This window comes from Plasmodium knowlesi (genome assembly GCF_000006355.2).
Source record: "Plasmodium knowlesi strain H genome assembly, chromosome: 6".
NCBI lineage: Eukaryota > Apicomplexa > Aconoidasida > Haemosporida > Plasmodiidae > Plasmodium > Plasmodium knowlesi.
Window position 1 is genome coordinate 272,078 of NC_011907.2, and position 20,582 is coordinate 292,659.

General features: G+C 38.1%; 3 protein-coding genes across 3 annotated transcripts; 1 reads left to right on the forward strand and 2 right to left on the reverse strand.

The window, feature by feature from the left end:
• Positions 1-7,563: 7,563 nt before the first annotated feature.
• PKNH_0606300 (RNA-binding protein, putative) lies at positions 7,564-12,110 on the forward strand (the record flags this gene model as incomplete). Its single annotated transcript, XM_002261699.1, has 2 exons — positions 7,564-8,701; positions 8,902-12,110. The coding sequence occupies 2 exons, from the start codon at positions 7,564-7,566 to the stop codon at positions 12,108-12,110; spliced, it is 4,347 nt and encodes a 1,448-aa protein (XP_002261735.1).
• Positions 12,111-13,907: 1,797 nt separating this feature from the next.
• Positions 13,908-14,922, reverse strand: PKNH_0606400 (methyltransferase, putative; the record flags this gene model as incomplete). Its single annotated transcript, XM_002261700.1, has 2 exons — positions 13,908-14,485; positions 14,649-14,922. The coding sequence occupies 2 exons, from the start codon at positions 14,920-14,922 to the stop codon at positions 13,908-13,910; spliced, it is 852 nt and encodes a 283-aa protein (XP_002261736.1).
• Positions 14,923-15,405: 483 nt separating this feature from the next.
• On the reverse strand, positions 15,406-17,834 carry PKNH_0606500 (conserved Plasmodium protein, unknown function; the record flags this gene model as incomplete). The annotated part of the gene is made up of 3 exons (XM_002261701.1): positions 15,406-15,468; positions 15,856-16,576; positions 16,723-17,834. The coding sequence occupies 3 exons, from the start codon at positions 17,832-17,834 to the stop codon at positions 15,406-15,408; spliced, it is 1,896 nt and encodes a 631-aa protein (XP_002261737.1).
• Positions 17,835-20,582: the final 2,748 nt, after the last annotated feature.

Here is a 20,582-nt window from a genome sequence, read left to right on the forward strand (position 1 = left end):
AAAAACGTTATTTCTTCCCTTCATAAGAGGTAGGTTACAAGCACTTGCAAAATCCTGTTCACACAACACATCACGTACACATGTACGTACATATGTGCGTTAACAATTTTTTTTTTTTCATAAGTTGAGCGTCTTTCGGATTGTCCTTTCCCCGTTGTGTGCAAAGCAAAAAGCTGGCACTTCTTTCGCAAAAAAAATAAATAAATAAAAAAGTATCGGCCTTATGAATTTGTTCCACTTGGGGGGAGGGGTTCTTTTCCCTCCGTAATTAATTATTGACGAAAGGGTGCAGGACAAAATGCGTCCGTAAAGAGATACACACAAATGTAAGCACAAATGTACACACATATGAACACACACGTATTCCCAAAGGAATACATATATCCATGCACACATGCGCTGGGTGGGGAGAATTAATTTCGTTCATATGTGTGAACATTCGCAAACACAGTTTCAAACGCGTATGTATTCGAATCAGGATTTTTCCGCATACATACAACACAAGAAAACCGTGAATGATCAACCTTTTAAAAACGTCTTGAAGAAAACATTAACAAAGGGGAAAAACTGTAAGGGTGTAAACAGAATGAAAAGAAAAAAAAAAAAAAAAAAAAAAAAACACAATACGATGCATAATTACCTTTTTAGTTATGAAATTACCTGAACGGTTCATATAATTTTTTTTTTTTTTTTTTTTTTCTAATTCAAATGCACATTGCTAAGTTGCAACGGGGGAAAAACAAATGGTAAGGAATGCAATTGTATCTTTCTTCGGAAGAACTGCTTTTCACATGTACATTTGAACATATGTGCTTAGTACCCCTCGCGTGTAAAGGCAAAACACGTGTGAGGACCGAGTAGTGGTCAGTTCCTCTCTCCTTTTCATTTACCTTTGCACAAGGAGATGCCGAAACCTTGTAACAGTTTTTTTTTTTTTTTAGCATACACGCGGCTGTGTAACTCCAGTTTGATAAAATAGCAAATGTACGTACTCACTGAGATATATTTATTTTTTTCCCCTTCTTTCTTTTCATTTCACCCACTTAAGTGTGAATCATTTTTCCCTTTCCTCACATGCCATATTATGCGTATGAGCAAACTTCATGCAGTGTTAAATGGCGGCTTATGTTCGGGGTTCACTTGTTTATTTTTTTATTTTTGAATTGCATGTGCGATAAAAAATATATTTTTCCTTTTTCGCTACAATACAGTCTGTTTTTAACTCATCAAAAGGTAAGTAAAAAAAGGAAAAAATGAGAAAAAAGAAAAAAAACTTGTAGTAACTACATTTATAGGAAAACATGTAAACGGTTAACATTGTATTTCCGGAAGAACACCTTTTTTTTTTTCCGTTACATTATTGTATACACAGATATTCTTTGCAAACATATACACAATGCGCACATTCGTGTGCTCATACGCGTAATATGTTCTCCCATTAAGTGTATTTATATATACACTGGGCGTTATATAGTTAGGGCATTTTTTTTTTTTTTTTTAGGGGCGGTTCTCCCACACCCTCAGCAATCTGGTTAAAATTAAGAATAATGCTGCTTCAGCTGAGAAAATAAATGTATATATTTTGCAGTTGCTCCCTTTTTTATCGCGGGAATTTTTTTTTTTTTTTCCCCCTTCCAACGTTATGCCATCTTAAGCATGTATTTCCCCTGAACGATTGTTAACAAACCGAATTGCCAACTGTATGTAAATTTTTTTTTTTTTTTTTTTTTACCAATTGTTGCAAAATATACATACGCGGCCTTTAAAGAAAAAATAATAAAACGGGGAAACATACTAAACATGGTGTAGGTTTCCATTCCGTCGTGTTCCCCTCCCAATTGCTATTTTACACTGTTTAGGGGGCGTCAAAATACAGCAAAAAAATATATATATATATGAACATTCGTGCTAATTTGTTACGTCCACGATGGATAATAAGCTTCTCTGCAAAACAAACCATTTATTTCGCTAAAAAGTCAATTTTGTGTGTGTCATCAGACGAAAAAAATGCTTCCCACTGACAGCAGTGCAATTTCACCCCTTTGGTAGGGCAGGAACCCCGCTGTACAATGCAAGGCGTTACCAACATAAGAGCAGAACGTTTTGCTAAAAAAAAAAAAAAAAAGAACAAATTAGCAAGCGCGCACATCAATGCCATGTAGGACGCCTTTCGGCTTTGCTTTCTCAAACCTTCCTGCAAATTTTATCATGTCACATAAAAGGCGCCCTTTAAGTGCGTCATTGCCTTTTCAGTAGGCTTAGTGAATTACGTGTGATAGGACAAAGGGGCATAAATAAACTGTGTGTACACGTACCTATGTATGTACTGTTTGTATACCAATGTATGTACACGTAACGAGTCAATAAGAAATAAAATTCCGAGCATTCTGACCGCTTAGTGCAAACACGGTAGCTAAGGAGCCTACGCTCTGTAACAGAGTTCAATTCAAATTTATATTTTAGGGGAAAAAATGTAGACGGATCAATTTCAAAAAAATGTTCTGGCAATTTTGCGCAAAGATTCATAAGACAGTAGCAATGCGGTTGTACTGGTAGGGGAAACGCTCCTTTAACTGTTATGTTTTGAATATTTTACGTAATTGTACAAATTGCATATATATGCGCGAATCAATACACTCGCGCTCTGTGTCGCCCCTTCATCCCTTCTACTTCGCTACACTTAAGGGGGGCATCATAAATGTTTGTTCGTCGCTTTTTCTTGCCTTAATAAAAAAACTGTGATAAAAAGGGATGCCTTAGTTAAGAACAAATGCAGTAACGTCAGCTATGCTGCATTGTATAGGTGTTCAAATTTTATTTTGCTTTTTTTTTTCCAAACGAGGGAATGTATAAGAAAAATACACGCTCGCGGATCCAGAGGCAAATGTATTATGTTTTTTTTTTTTTTTTTTTCCCCATACGTATGTGCAACATGGCTGTTGTATATCCCTTGTGGTATAATACTTTGAGGTGTTTCCACCCCCTTCACCGTGTAAGCAAATGTGTAAAAATAAAACTGCATCCGATTTGTTAACTTGCGTACACACGTGCATGTGTACATCGGCTTGTTGTTACAAATGAAGCGAGAAAGACCCCCTGCACACAAGTGGTATGAGGAGTATTCGTCATGTTGACCACTATGTGCCTTTATGAGAAATGAGTTTTTTTTCTTTTTCTTAAGAAGATAAAAGTGTGGTCAGCTACAATTTGGGGGGGAAGAAAAAATTTTAATCCCTATTCCCACCGTCTCTGACAAATTTAAACCATTGTTACAAAATGGATTGAGCAGTTTTACCGAATATCTATAACCGCTTAAACAATAGCCTTATTCTTCCCCTGGAAGTGCCATACGTCTGAATTTAAGCTTTTTTTTTTTTTTTTTTTTTTTCGCCCAACGTGCATGAAAATGGAGCGTACAAAAAGTGCTCAGCAAACCCCCGCACCGCGATACGGCAGAAGGCGTTATCATGTGTGATCATGCGCAACAGAATACGCAGCCACACAACATGCAGAATTTTGCGGAGAGCTACAAAACCGACTTGCCTTTATTTTGTAATTGCACTTGTGAACATGTGCGTGATATCTGCTCCCCCTTTTGTATTAACCTCTGGCCCGACTTTCACCATTACCAGAGGTGGAGAAACGTCCTTATGCCTTATAGAACAAATTCCCCCCCCAAAAAAAAGAAAGAAAAAAAAAAATGGATAGTTGGGAGGTGGCAGTAATTACAGCAGCAAAAGCTTGTCATATAATTCAGTTTTAAGTGCATGCTTTTGCAAGGGGCATCCTCAATTGGCAACTTGTTGTACGAAGCACCGTTCAACAATGCATTTTTTTTTTTTTTCTTTTTTTTTTTTGTGAGCACTTTTTCTTCAACCACATATTTCACCATGTCGTGTTGGCAAAACGGATGTTGACAAAAGTGTACCTTGCCGCTTTGCAAAAAAAAAAAAAAAAAAAAAAAAAAAACGTGCATAGTACAAGTACATCACATACATGCATACATTTATGTACGTATATGTGCATACGTATGGGAATGCGCCAAATGACCCACTGCGACCATGCATAAAGTGTGTCTTTAACATGTTATCAATGCGAATTATTCTTTGCTGTTCCTTAGCAACCCAAGCGGGAACGCTTGAAACCATCAGCTCGTTTTATCTGCATTTTTATCTAAGCAAGAAAATGTAAAGCGAAAATAAGAAAAAAACAAAATAAAATAAATAAAATAAAAAATAACTAAAAATATATGACCAGAAAAAAAAAAAAAAAAAAAAAAAAAAAGCTCGCCAGAACGTAATATTAAACCACCAGGAACTTTTCTTTTTTTCGCGAAAGATAACTCTTTTTTTTTTTTTTCTTTTTTTTTTTTTTTTCTTCTACAAATGTACATAAAAAGAACATGTAATGATGAATTTATTTCTCTCTACAAATAGGTTCTCCTTGGAGTGTATATTCATTCTACCTTTTTAAACGTCCCCCTGTTTGTGAATGAGTGTATTTTTTACAAGTACATTCGTCGTGCGTATGCGCGTGCGCTTGCGGTGTATATTCGCACAGTGCGCATGGTACTTGTACGGATATACATGCCCCTGCTAATTTGTGTACCTGCACGCACGGATGTGTTTCGTGCACAGAGAATATATTCGCGTATACAGAAATGCGCGTGCACATATATACAGCATATAAATTTGCGTATATTATATATATGTACACGCCTGTGCGCCTTCGCGAAAACGACCATTGCAGCAGATTGCCCCAGCAGCACACGGACACTTCTTGCTCCTCCGCACAATGCGGGAGAATGGCTTGCTTAAAAGTGGAATCAGGTTGTTGTGTGCTTGATACTTGATGGTTCATCAGCTTTTTCATATTTTTAAACGCACATCTTTTGCCTGTTTCTTTCCTATTTCTTTTCTGCTTCTTTTCTTTTTTTTCGCCATCCTGCATTGTTCAGTGCAAAAAGGAAAATGTACAAGCTAATATATTTACTCCTTAAGTATACATGAGCATGTTCATTTCGTTCCCTCACAAACACACGTACCTATATACGCATTTTTATATAGGTACATATATATATGCATACATGCGCGTACGCATCTTGCATTATACAAACGACTGAATCGACTTACACAAGCGCGACATAAAATCGAAGAGCTGTTTCTGTAAAACCTTAGCACACCTTTTTATTTGTTCTTTCCTATTTGAAAATTTTTCCTTTTTGGTTTTCATCGCTATATATATTTTTATTCTGTTGCATTTATTACGTGTACAAATACGAGCCTTTTTTTTTTTTTTTTACCTGTTATTTCCTTTTTCTATTCCCCCCTATTCCTTCATTTTTCCTCTATTACATTATTTTTCTCCCACATTTTTTTTCCTTTTTTTTTTGCCCATTTTTCCACTTTCCCATTTCACCTCCAAAACACAAAAGTTGGCACTCCAAAGGGGAAAGGAGTTCATATGCATGTATAAGCGAAGGGATGATATTATTCCCACCCACCCCTTTTTTTTTCCCCCCCCTTCTACGTATTCATTTAACTGTATACGAGTGTATAGGAGCACGCGTAGATTGTGTGGTTACCTGTGTGAATACCTGAGCACGCTGGGGTATCTGTTTATACGTATATGCGTGTGTCGAAACCTCTGTGGGTACATGATAATACATGTTAGCATCCGTGAACCCACGTCGGCCGCGCTACCAAGCGCCAGCCGTGCAACCACATGTTAAAAAAAAAAGGTTAACAAATATTGACGCATGATAATACATGCACATATACATTGGCCCTCGCTATTTCCATCACATGTTCACATTTGTTGCTCCGCGTCTGTAAGAGCATCCATTTGTTTATTCCCACACACAAGTGCATACACACCCTGGTTTCCGTTGATCAGAACGCGTGTTAGCATTTGTGTTTTCATTGATAGCTATCTCCATTTTCACATCTATATTTTTTTTGCAACAATACTTTTGTTCACCTTTGAGGGTGCATTATAAATTCATCAGATGTGTGTATACCTAACGATACACATTTATTTCGTTGCCCCTTCCCCCCCCCCTTTTTTGTCACCCATTTTGTTTCTTGGAATTGTAAGAGGTGGGCTTAATTTTGCATATAACTCTTGTGCACGTATTTTTTTTTTTGCCTAGCCCCTTTTTTCCTTGCCTATTCTGCACAGCATTTTTCACCCTCTCCCGTCTCATGCCAGCGTCATCCACGTGATGCATCTGAAAATGCAATGTGGACAACTCTCCAGTGAGTGAACAGCCGAGCACAGGCAGTCGTATGAGGCACGCAGGGCTGAGCACAAGAAATAAGCATTCATCACGTTTATTGATTTTTTTTTTTTTCCCTCCCTTTCCCCCACACTGTGTTAATGCACAATTTGTGAATATTCTTCACCCCATGACCATCACGATAACATAATATTTTTGTACGAGCACGTGTATGTATAACTTTTCGTATGTACCATTATGCATGTGTAGGATGTGTGTGCGTATCTAACCAGTACCATATGTTTATTCGTTGCGCATACGCATGACTGGTTGTATGTTTTTTTCCTCCTCCGTATACACCTTATTAGCAGGAACGTTTTTACCAATGAGTATGTGTAGCTAAGTATACCCCTTTCGTGAAACATAGAAAACGTGAAGGTGTGCAACGAACGCTTCGCGTGCTTTTGCATCGTAGCAAGTTGTATTACATTTATGCACGTGTACATATGCATGTGCGTATTTGCATATTGATCGAGTAGCAAGGCATACACTCTATTAAGGAGAACAGCCATGAACCAAAAAGGGGTGAAACCACAAGGAAGAGTCTCATTACGTTAATAACGCACCATTGTAATACTATATTTTCGTAATGTCTACGTTTCTCCTTCCCAGTATCTCTCCCTTTACCTAAAATTTATGTCTACTGGAGCGTAGCTGCATAGAGTTAGAGAATTAATTTGCTTGCCGCAAGTAGGAGTCAGTCATATGTATACCGCGCAGTGGTGATATCCACCGGTGGAAGCCATCTCCCATGAATCTTTCTAAGACATTTTAGCACAACAGGGGGGGGTGCACTTCGTATATGCACGCTGTAGATACATCTAGTATATTGCACATCTGTATAAGGAATTAACAACAAGTTGAGGAAGTCTTTTTTTTTTTTTTTTTTTTTTTTTTTTTTCCTTTAAGAATATTCTCAAAAAAAAGAAAACCCATGAGTCTTCTCTTTAATGCATTTTTTTTCTCCAACTTGCGCTGATCACATAACGTAACAGAATCTCGCATACGTTGAGCGTCTGCCCTGTGAGAGTGATACTTCCTCTACAACAACATTGCAGTACTCCCTGAGGCTCCCGTCTAGCAAATGGTAACCCCCCTTTTATGTATAACTCGGGACATGAGAATGAAAATCCAGCTAACAAAAGGCACTTGATCAAGAATTTTTGGAAATTTAGTTCATAACATTTCCAACCTTGTACACGCAAACGCGGAGAGAAGAACTACTCTGCATCTGATAAACTCGGGCTAGCCACGAGAAGCGGCTCCATATAAATCAACGCCAAGACATGGATTCGCAAACCGCAATTTCGATGGATAATGCTGAAAGTAACAGTCATTTATTCCTTTCCGATGAGAAAAAGGGATTTAGGCATAATTTTATCACCCCCGATTATTACCATAGCAGGAGGGAGGACAAATTTAAGTTCACGCACAGTCACACCTACGGTCATACGTATGGCCACACGTACAATCATAGCTGGGATAATAATTACAACCATGGTTACAATCATAGCCGCGGTCTTAGCCACAGCCACAAGCAGAAGGACGACGTTTCACCCCCTCTCAGCGGCACCGATTTGAAGAGCGTGAAAAACAGGTTCGACTCTTTCGCACCCCCCAAAAGTTACAATCACATTGTTAACGGAGAAAATGCAAAGCTCTGTGGCAACGTCGAGACTTTATTAGATGTGGAGCACTGTGAAGACGACCCGAGAAAGGGCGAATCCAAAAATTTTCCGAAGCTGCATGGCACCAGTTTACATAGCGCAGATCATGATTCGCATGTAGCTACTCACCATCATATATGCCACAGTGGGGGTTACTCCGAAAACGTGGGGACGATGAGGTCGGTGGACCGGAGGAAGCGAGAAGAGCTTCCAGAACGGGGAGATCATACTGCAGTGGGACAGGGAGATGAACCAGTGGAGAAGGAGCAAATCTTCCAAAGAGCAACCCTTACCCAGAGATCGCATGATCTCAGTGCCAACGGATCCATTTACACAAAAGAATACAAAGCGAGCAATGAAAAACTCAGACAAAATAATATGAATAGCCAAATTATTAAAGACATTAGAACAAGCAAATCAAATAATAATTTCAGAAACATAGTTATCACGAATGTCTTTTTGGGAAATATTCCACCGAGCATAACAGAGGAGAGGATAAAAAACGTGTTGGAAGTTTTTGGCTACATAATCCACATTGAGTACAAGTGGTCCATAGATAAATGGTCCTATGCTTTTGTCTACTTCGTTGATGAGAAGTGTGCAATAAATGCGGTAAACATTTTGAATCAGAAGAGATTTTTCGACAACTCTCCCAACCACAAATTGATATGCTTTATCGTGTCCAAGCAAATTCCTAACCAGAATACGCTTCACTACAGCAAGGCCAATTTTTCCCTCTTGAAGGACGGTCCACCGGGTACGCCGCGAATGTGTAGTAGTTTCCACGAGCCAATCATTTGCCGTTCGTTATGATATAGCGTTCATTCTGATTTGTCATTCACGTTTCTCTTTTTTATCCCTTCATCGTGTTAATATCCCCTTAACCTTTTTCATGATTTACTTACTTTCTTTTTTTTTTTTTTTTTTTTTTTTTTTTTTTCCCTACCCTTTTTGCAGGCGCAAATCTTTTCCTGTACGGAATCCCCCTCAAGTGGACTGAACTGAACCTGATTCAGTTGGTTAACAAGTACGGCCATGTCGTGGGGCTCAGGATCCCATATATAAACAATGAGCATGACAAGAAGCAGGGGAATAGAGGCTTTGGATTTGTATCGTACGACAACAAGAAATCTGCCATTGAGGCGTTTGAGGATCTGTCGAAAATGTACATCCACGGGAAGCTACTCAAGGTGCAGTTGAAAAATGGCGAGGAGCATTTATTGCCGCCCAAGCTGAAGAGTATGTACAGCGCCAGTGTGGGAGTGAACCCCAACGGCAACGTGAATACCCATGTGAGCATGAACACCAACCCAGACCTCACCTCCAATGTGAGTATGAATATCAACCCAGATGTCCAGGTCAATCAGAGCAGCAAAGTGAAGGACCCGAACAGCACCAAAACGGCGCAGAGCCTTGTAAGCACCGCTGACACGCTGAAAACACTCAATTCGGTTAATTATACAGATGCACCGAAGAAATTGAGGAGTAACTTTCCTAGCAGTAGCAGCAGCGCCAACTGCAGCGGCAGCAGTCAGGGCGCCAACTTCCTGACTGGAAATAACATGATGGGTGAACTCATGTGTAACGATATGGACAACCAGATGCAACATGTGTCTACATCAGGCCAGAATGCCACAGTGGAGTTGTTATCAAATGACGCAGGTAACAACACCATGTCATTGGGGAGTTCACACGGAAAGTTGGTTAAACATTTTTCAGACAATTATTATAATAAATATAACACGACAAACAGGAGACTGAATAATTACATGCACAGTTTTAACAATTCTAAAAGTATAGGAAACAAGGCGATTCTTCCTTCGACGTACCCAGTGGAACCGCTCAGCGCTTTACATAAGACGAGCGAAGTAGTGGATATTTTTCGAGGCACCGGTGCAAGTAGCAACACCCGTTTGTATTATACACAAAAGGGCAATAGTGGGAACTCCTTTAGGGGTACACTTGGAAGCGTCAGGGGATGCTTGATTAGTGATGAAAATGGAAGTGAGCCCGAGAGTGCAAGTCACATCGAATACACAGGAATGAGTAAGTACCCCCATAACATGGAAGATGCAGCATTGAAAGTGAATAGAAAGAAAGAAACTACAACGTATGACTATGCAGATGATCATTTTGGCCACGTGCTTAATGAACGCGTTGATACAAACGATAGGGGGGCGGACAGAGAAGATCTCTACTCCTGGGACATGGGGCAAACGTTTCATATACCTACCGAATCAAATTCCAGAAGAATAAACAGTAAACTGTATGATCACCCGAACAAAATAGAAGGACAGAACTTTCCAATTAATGATAATCCGAGCGGTTCGTATAACTGTGATCCATTGGAGGAGGACACCCATGCCGACAAAGAGGAAGTAGCTAAATTGAATCATCTGAAGAACAAGATTTCTGTACATCAGGGGAAGAGCATGTTTTGCAATCCCATTGTTGAGGGAAAGACGAACGTGAACATGTACAGTCAGTTCTTTGCCAATGGCACAACGGGAGAGTGCAGCGTCAATGGGGAGGAGAGCGGAAAGTGGGACGGCAACTGGAATGGAAAGTGGGACGGGAATTGGAATGGGAAATGGGACGGGAATTGGAATGGGAAATGGGACGGGAATTGGAACGGGAAGTGGAACAGCTTTGCGCCCCTCGGGGACTCACTTAGAAGCGCGAAGGGTAAAACACAGATGACCAGCGAAAACGGGAATATAACATCCTTTCTAAATCATATCTGGTACGAAAATGGCCAGAGTGGCTCAAGTGCCTCCTGCAGCCCATGTACTGGTTACAGTGGTGGTTACAGTAGCCCTTATAAGGATTGGCAAAAGAAGACGAACACGGGAGGGTCAGACGAATATAGTAATTTCTCCTGCAGTGGTGCAAAAAACCATGCTGTTGGTGCTATTGGAAACAAGGAAAAAAGGGAAGTGGACACTTACACATGTAATGCGGAAGTGGAAGAGGCCCTCCCTGCCGAGGAGGATAAGGGGGATGCTCAAATGAACAAAAGTTCACGTCTATTTGTAAATGGAAACGATTGGCTGTATGGGGAAAAGGAATGTGAAGAAGTGAACGGAGCAAGCCCAAATGACGAGAACTTTTATCTTAGTTTTGATCACGAGGATTTGCACGACGCGGTCGTTGGCAGTGGTGACAGCAGAGGGAACGCAGGAAGCGGTGGCAGTATGGGAAGTGGCAACGACACATCCAACTACTGCAAAAATATGCAGCTCTTCTTTTCCTTCCTAAACACATATGCAAATAAAAACTCGCTAAACATCGATGACCATATTAGCAAGGAAAACATGAAGCTGTACGAAATATTGAACCCAAAAGTTGACAAACAGTCGGACAAGAACCTTTTGGAATACTCTTTTATGGAGTTGCTCTCGAAGAATAGGAGAAGCGAGGTTCAGTGTGAGCAGGAGCTCGAGAGTCAGCTCCCAAATCAGTTGGATAAAGAAGAGGCACAGGACGAATCGAGGAAAGAACTCCACAAGTACAACACCATGCCCTACTTAGAGGAAGATTATGACCAGATAATGAATTATGACCCTCCCGATGTCCTCAAAACGGGCCATTTGAGTTCTAGTTTTTATGATCGTGTGATCGCCTATTCCGCGAATGGAAATAACGGGGGTGACAGCGGCATTGGCAACGACAGTAGTGGCAGTGATGAGAAGAGGCTGTGCCAGGAAAAAGGGATCTCAGAGAAAAGCGATGAACTTTTAAATCAATACCTGAGCGACCTGTACGTTTTCAATGATTATGCGGGTGTGAATAATTGTAGAAGACCCATGTTCAACTGTGAGGCGAGGAACGATGGGCAGGCGGATGCTAAAGCTAATACTAGTGCTAATGGTAATTGTAATGGTAATTGTAATGGTAATTGTAATGGTAATTGTAATGGTAATGCTAGTGCTAATGGTGAGAAGATGTGCTGGAGCACGGGTAACGCTAACCCGGACATTGAAGGCAGTGCCACCACCGGCAGCAGCAGCAGTAATAGTAGTAGTAGTAGTAGCACGAGCTGCAGCAGCAAAGTCGTTTCGAGCACGCAGGATGTCGCTTGCAAGCGCATTCCAACGTACTACCAAGACAGTAAGAGGAGTGCGAATAGTGGGTTCAAGACGAGCAGTGCCGGAAAAGGTTCCTAGCAGTGCCGGAAAGGGTTCCTAGCAGTGCGGGAAAAGTTCCAGATATCGTGTTTGCCCATAGTATCAACTGACCAAGCCTGATAATGCGCTATTTACAAGAAAGTTTAAAAGGGTGTGCTCATCTGTATGTAGAGAGGAGGAACAAGAAGAAAGTATAGCCCCTTCCTTTCCCTCGTGCATTTACAACAAATGTTACTGTGTTGAATGTGAAAATGGAATGACTTGTTCAAGTAAACAACACACACAGGTAAAATGGTGTACACCTTCTATGACTTTAAACCGTATTGTTTCCATTCACTTTTTTTTCAGACCAAATTATGTGATTAAGGACCGGGTCTACTATTTTTTTTTTATTTTTTTTTTAATGCCCATAAGGGAATACACGCACGCGCCGTCATCACTCTCCACGCTCGTGTTAACCTTTTAAATGAGCCCATTTGTGTAGGGGTATTATCTGTACACATGCGTGTGCTTATAATACGTGCGTGCGTTTTATTTATGTAACAAATTAAAGCTTCCTTTTCATTTGGCAGGCACACTCCCCGCCCATGTGTGTGTGTGTATGTGTGCGTGCGTGCGCGTACCTTCGCATGCTCATTCACCTTTAGGTGCATCTCATTTGTGTGTCCTTTCCCCCCATGTGCACATGCATCAGCATCTTTGTTAATTTTACGAGTGGAGGATTTTTTTTTTTTCTCCCCGTTTTTCCATCAAGTGTGCAATATCAGCAAGGTGTGCACGAGTGTGCGGTTGTCGCTACGTGTATGCCGCTATGACTGTAGGTTTGTACCTTTACACGTTTGTATGCGCACATGTTTTACACCTGCACAGTTCATATGATTTTAATGGGAATTTTTTCAACACAAGAGCGTCTATCCGTCCGTTCGTCCGCTCGCACGTATGCACCATGATTGTGTAACATTTGTATTCATTTTTCAAAATCCTTAAAAGGGAACACATTGCGTGCATCATAAGTCTATGTTCCACAGCAACAGCATTGTTAACGCGTGTGTCCAGTTGCAGTGCACAAATAACGTACACAAGTATATGCCCTTCCTGAGCAGCGCGAAAGAGGATGAACTCTTCTGCGCCCCTGTAGTAGAATACACGCCTAACACGTTTTTCACATTATCTCATTATTGTTAATATTTAAAATATTTGTGAAATATTTTTAAATTTTATCTTAATTTTAGCCTAATTTTAGCCTAATTTTAGCTTAATTTTATCCTAATTTTATCCTAATTTTATCCTAATTTTATCCTAATTTTATCCTAATTTTATCCTAATTTTTTTTTTTTTTTTTTCCCACTCCCAATTTTCGCTCCTGCTATGTTTTATGGATGGAGAAAGACATAGGCCGGCTCGGGGTGTGCCCCATTTTTGCCTTTTCAAATTATTATGCTGTGTAGGTTTATATCTACCCATGCAGTGCTATCCACATTGTACTATTACCCATTTAAACATTTTGAACAAAAGGGTTGTCTTTTTTTAATGTTTTAAAAAGTTATGCTCATGTTGGGCGGTCCCCGCACGGGGCACGAAAGGTGTAAAGGAAGTTGATGTGTAAAAAAAATTCATATGAAAAAAGGTTCATATGAAAAAAGGTTCATATGAAAAAAGGTTCATATGAAAAAAGGTTCATATGAAAAAAGGTTCATATGAAAAAGGGTTCATATGAAAAATGGTTCATATGAAAAAGGGTTCATATGAAAAATGGTTCATCTAACGAGCATACAGCTCATGTAATGGGCAAAGTGCAATATGGCCTCGGGAAAGCCCTGTCTGACGACCCCCATACTAGACTTCCAGATATATTTCTTTCATCTCGCAAGGCAACTGGCCCATGTCGGTGAAGGTCACCTCTATGATGTCCTTGGAATACACCGACTTGTCTGAATTGGTCTGAACAACCCTAGCGCGAAAGTTGAAGTGCTCGTTGTTATTCACATAATCAACGAAGCTGTTCGTGCCAACTCCCTCGTCTTCAAAGCCAAAGTAATATGACTTGGTACCGAAGTACGCCTTTCCATTATACGCCATGTTCAACTTAAGAATTTTTAAAATGTGATAATAATTCTTCTTTCTATATAATATTTCGTTTCCTATGATAAATTCAAATGGATTTAATTTTTTCTTTTTTATTTTTTTATTCAGCTTGTTCCACGGTTTATTGATAACGGTGCAATTGATGTTTTGGCTGTGTATTTTCATGCATTTTTTTTTATCCTTAAGTTTTTTTCTCTTCGTTTTTATGTTCAAGTTTTTTCTTATGTTGGGTAGCAGCACATCGTTGATTACTTCTTTGTTCAGTTCCTGGAAGACGACGTTCCCTTCATCCATGAGGACCTTTATGCCTACAAGACCGTGTCCACAGCCTTAGAAAGAAATAAAGGGGTAGAAAAGCGTTAATTGGGTGGAAGCGATTTACCGTGGTAACAGTGGGAGGCACGACCAACAGGATGTAGCGCAGGTAGCGACGTGCGCTTCGATTGTCACATATGCCACGTTTGCCGTGCTTGACATGCATGCCTCTCCTACCTAGCTCCAGGACATTCTTACTCCTAAAGTCGATCCCCTCTCTGTGGAGAAATTTCAGCATTTCCCATGTGCATTCCCAGATGGTGTATCCCCCCTCGTAAGTATTCTCCTCAATCAACTTTTTTTTTTTCTCCACATTAACACAACGGTTTCTCAAAATCAAGGAACTGTGAATTTCCCCATTTTCTTTCGACTTTTCGAATTCTTCCTGTTCATTTAGGTAGTAAATCTCGTACATTTTGTTATGCGGACGGGAGATGGGGCATACATCCATATGGAAAGAACATATATATAATATGTTATTTTCAATTCTTTCTTATAGGATAAATTATTATACAATATTTAATTTTCGTTTAGGTTGTTTTTTTGAAAAAAATGAGGGAAAAGAAAAGATAAAACTTTTAAACAAAAAAAATGGAGCTGCATAGAAGTAAAGCAGTATAGAATAAATCCAAATTTGAAAAAAAAAAAAAGAAATGAAAAGAAAACGGGAATATAGAAGAAGAAGAAAAAAAAAAAAAAAAAAAAAAGGGGGGGGCGGGGCGATAAAAATTTGGTTTCAAAATGTGGTCGCGAACAAATCATACGCAGCGTGTTTTTTTTTATTTTTTTGCGTACATGAACACAGAATATTTGTTCACGCTCGGAGTACCGTCTGCATCCTTCGCTGTTCTGGCATATTTCATATGTATATTATTACAGTTTTGTATGCAGAAAGCGGCCTTCCCCCCTTTTCTTTATTACTTTCTCCTTATCCTTACAACATCATATTTGAAATGTTCAAGGGACTCTGTTGTCCGTACGTTTTCCTTCCGTTCTCCTGGTAAAAAAAAAAAAGAAAAAAGAAAAGAAAAGAAATCAACAAAGTTAAAAATACGCTTAAATTGAAAAAAGTAACGGCAGGATATGCTGTACTCCATTTTCATCCGTGCACATGTACTCCTAATACATGCATATATGTGTTACGCGTAAATGTGCGTTTTTTAAAAAACAGCCGAGAATGCCCCCAATATTACTCCTCGCCTCTGTATGCGCAAAATGGTGTAGAAATGCGTACCCCTTAGAATAAATAAAGGGGTACACCAGTCCTCCCCAATTCACGCACACAGTTCCTCATATACATAAAACTTAATTTTAAGTAAAAAAAAAAAAAAAAAAAAAAAAAAAATGGCCTTTCCAATGTTAACAAAAAATAATTTGGGCCTACCTTCAAATTGTCAATTATGAGCCATTGACTGTCATCACTATCGGAGCTGTAATCTGGTGCGATTTTAAACAAATTGGATTTACTCTTGTTTGACTCCTTTTTGCATTTTTCTGTTTTTATGTATTCTTCTCTAAAGCGAACACACTTTTTGGAAGAATTTTTCTTCTCACATGTATGAAACAAATCATCCGAGGGGGGTGTATAATTTTTCTTTTCATATTTATTCAATTTCAAATGGATATCCTCCTTTTCCTTCAAACAGGACATCGATGCATTCACACTGTTTAACGAATCTAACGATAGGTTAAAGTAGTACAGTAAACTGCTACACGTCGTTAAGAAGGAGAGGAGTAGAATTATGAAAACATTTTTCGACATGTGCAGAATGAGATTCCACATGAAGTATCTTTTGCTAATCAAGTTGGACAAATTAAAACAAAAAATGTAGATATTGAGTAGGGTGGACTCCAAATTTAATGGCGCCTTCTCTATACAGAGAAGCAGAATGGGGAGGGCTAAAATTTTGATGGACACATTCTGAACGATTATGTTAAGTAGGAAGAGAAAGGGGCTGACATACGTGCTCTTGTTATAGTACAGAAAAATAAAGCTAATTATCTTGAGCATTACATTAAACAATATTGTTATCATGGCGTAACTTTTGTAACTTTTTTTGTTTGTGTACATTTGGAAGATGGAAATTCCTATCAGTTTGGAGGATCTACAAAAAATAAAAAATAAAAAAGGGGAGAAGTGGATAAAATATGGTTCATGATGTGAAGTGGAAACGAACGTTCCGTGTGTGTAGGAAACACAACCTAGTAATAACAGCCACGCATGCCCATTTGCATGCTTTCATCTCCTTACTGTGACACCAGGGGGATGTAGTTAATCAGGGAATGCGGCCATCTGTAATTCTGCACACCGTACTGCAACATCGAAAACTTCGTATCAATGGACGAATTAAACAGAATTAAAAGAAAGAGTATTTTGAACAAATTTTCCTTAAACAAAAGTTTCTTCAGAAGTGCAAATTGCGAAAGTAAGTCTACTGTGTTTTTCACATGGACCCCTCCATTATCACTCTTCTGTATTATGTTCCGTTGTATCTTAAAGCTCGAATTTAGCAAAAGCGTTTCTTCGCTACAGAGACACGAAATGATGAAGATGGCGAAACTTTTCAAAATTAATAGGTAAATGCTTATTTTTAAAATGTACAAATAGTACAGCATAAGGGAACAAAAAATCTTTATACACATCACGTAAGATATGTAGAAGATTTTCTCAACGTGTATCTGTTTTCTGCATCGTTCGACAACGATTCCTTCAAAAACGCAAGACGATAGGAGCATTTGACTCGAAACCAAAAAGACGACAGTCAGATAGGAAAAGCAGTTCATCTTGTTATTAAAAAAATATATAAATAGCAGCAAAACTGTGGTGCTAAATTCACTTAAAACGATATAATACTTCCTGTTCAGTGGCAAATGCACAAAGTTGTCTATGTACGAGTATTTACTCAGACCAATTTTTCTTGAAAAAAAAGACCCCGATGAAACTCCATCCTTCATATATTTGTTGCTAAAAAATATCTTAAAAAATATATATTTCCCATTATACACTGTTCTGGTACAGTAATAAAAAAAATTCTGCACAAAATTTCCTAGCTCGTACAACTTCCGCATCAAAAAGGAGACTACATTATTTATGTTAAAGTACACATTATCCGTTAAAAATGCAAAAAAGGGTTTTAAAAAGTACAGAAGTATTAAAATGTTGTATATGTTTTTCCTCACGTCTTCACTTATTTCTGCTTTATATCGGGTACTCAGGATATAATCATTGTAACGTAAAAACAAAATGTATAAAAATTCACTCATAAAAAAAAGAGGAGATATGTTTTGCATCAACTTGGTTATCTTTGAGCTGTCACTTTCCCGCTTAAAAATGTGTTTGTTGTTATCTCCAGATTTCCTCATTTTTTCTATTCATTTTCGGAAGGTACATTTATTTGTACCATTGAATGGTGTGTATGTATCTGCGTCCCCTTCGCCTGCTTCTTCTGCTGCTCTAATTTTGCTATGCTTTCTAAGGCTTGGCCCCTGAAATGTCCCACCTTGCTGGAAAACTGTGCTCATTCGGTATGCCTAGGCATAAATACCGTGCGAGTGCGCATGTGGCGTACGACATACGTACACCTACACGAGTCGTTCGTCAGGGGAGAAGCAAACCCGATTTCATAATAAGTTCAAACATGAATACATAGTAGGCACGGCCTGCCCCAAGCAAACACCGCCTTGTTGTTTGTCGTTTTTTTTCTTTTCGTTTTCCCGAAAGAGTCACCTCAGATGTACGCGAGGAAAAAAAGGCCTTGGCGGACGAAAAGCACCCTATATGCAAAGCAAAAGTAGGTTTTCTTATTTTCTGCAGTTTGAGCGAAGTGGTAAAAAAAAGTGAGTACACTCTTGAAAAGTTAAGAATAAAATGTTTCCCCCCTTCGCATTATTTTTCAGTTAACATTTTTTTTTTTTTTTTTTTCTTCTTTTTTGAAATATTTCCGAAATGCGCATGAGAAAAAAGAGCATGTTTCCCCTTTTCTTCTTTCCGCTTCCTTGCGCATATCTTGGGCGTGGCTTAGCGAAGTGACTAAGGCACACCCCCGCTTGTGTTAGAAAGGGAGGAACAAGAACTGCGACGCTTACGTAGGAAACGGAAGTAACAACTTTTTCTTACATTTTTGGAAACGTGAAAAGATGTTTATTTTTATTTTGCCATTTTGCACGAGGGGAATACATTTAAGTGTATGCATACTTATAAGCACATATGTATAATACATGCATTTGCTAGTCGCTCGTGTGGATGTAGTCCCCATTTTGCATCACCCCCATAACAAGCTACTTTCATCTTCTTTTTTTTTTTTTTTAACCTTTCCGTGGTAAATAGAAATGACCTTTTAATGCTTAAAGGAGAAAAGTGGAAAAAAAAAAAAAACTTTTAAAATATATTCGAATATTCACATATTTTATAAGGGGGAATTCCATTTGTTCTATTTAGCATTTATATGCGCACATTTCTACATATGCAACACATGGTTATTGGGACATATTAGCGATTTTATGTTAACGAGCAGACATTTCTTATAATAAATTCAAAAAAAAAAAAATGAATTTTTTTTTCTTCATTTTTCTTCTCTTCGTTTTTGCCTTTTCTCGCGTTTTTCTGGCAGAAAGCAACACTTACTGTCATTTCTTACTAATACATAAAAGACGCTGCAAAATGGCGATCATAAAAATAATATATTTAACTTAAGAGCCAACTATTTGTGTATAATCCTTGTTTGCATACGTTAAAATTTTATCGCAAGAAAAAAAATTGGTTCAACCCCAACACATCATGGGGAACTTTACTGTTATTAGCATCATATTATTTTTTGATGATCCCTGACATGCTCGAACGGATGATAAAATATATAATAAATACTCATATAAATGAACATATTTCTTTTTTTTATGAACATTTTTCTGTTTTAAAATAACAAAACTGAACAAATATTATCTGTAGACGTGATTTTTTTTTTTTTTTTAAGGGGGGGGCATCATATTATTTTGCATGCTATATGATCCCAATTTTTTTTTTTTTGAATTTATACATGCCACACCCAAGCTTAAGCAGGAGGGGGTACAGTTATAAAAAAATTACAGATAAATTAAAAATTTTAACAAGTCACACTTTATATATACTTGTTATAAAAAGAAAAATATATATTTTTTGGAAGAAAAGAAAAAATTGTTACATAAAACATTATTTTCCTTTTTAAAACATTTTGTGGTTTAATGGTTTTTTCTGCAAATTCATGTTAACAACGTACATTTAAAAAAATAGCAGTTCTTTGTTTGTTTACATGCCTTCTTTTTTATAACATTTTTCTTTTTAATATAAATATTTTTCACAATTTCCATGTAGGCCATTTTGTAATTTGATTGTAAAGTTCTTTAACGTATTTTTTTGTGTTACGTATATTTGTTATATTTTTTTCTATACCCGCGCCTCACCTTTTTTTTAAAGGTTCATTGTGTTGTGTACAACGATGATGAAGGATGCTTCTGAAGGTGCATATTAAGTAAAACGTTATTATATGAACACAACCCTTTCGAAAAATTAAAGAGTATGTAAACGTACATATATATCCATTCAAACGCATATGCATATATAAACATGTGATGCCTGTACCAACGCGTATGCCATGTATGTTTAACCACGTATGAAGGCAATAATAAGTGTGCATGTCTTCACTTGTGCATTCATTTGTGCACAATTTTTATTACAACACTTTAAGTGCTGAAAAAAATGTGATTCTCCACTTGTTAAAATAATTTTAAGATTGTCACTTTATTTTTATTTTAAAGATATACTTTAGAATGTGTAAATATATCAACCTACATCATATCACATCCACAAGTTTCTTTTCTTTTCTTTTTTTTTATATTAACAGTTAAGTGGCACATATTCTCACCTGTGTCATTTTTGTTTCATTTGTCAATTAAACACTTCACTTTTTCTTATTTATAAGATGTGCGAATCTCAATGTTATACCTCCATCGCACACCCAACATTTCCGTTCGCATGTTACACCATCTGTGAACTCTACATGCTAATTTACATTTTCTTGCAGTGATAAGTGTTAACGAACTCTGCAATTATACTATTTAAAATGTGTATGGATCAAC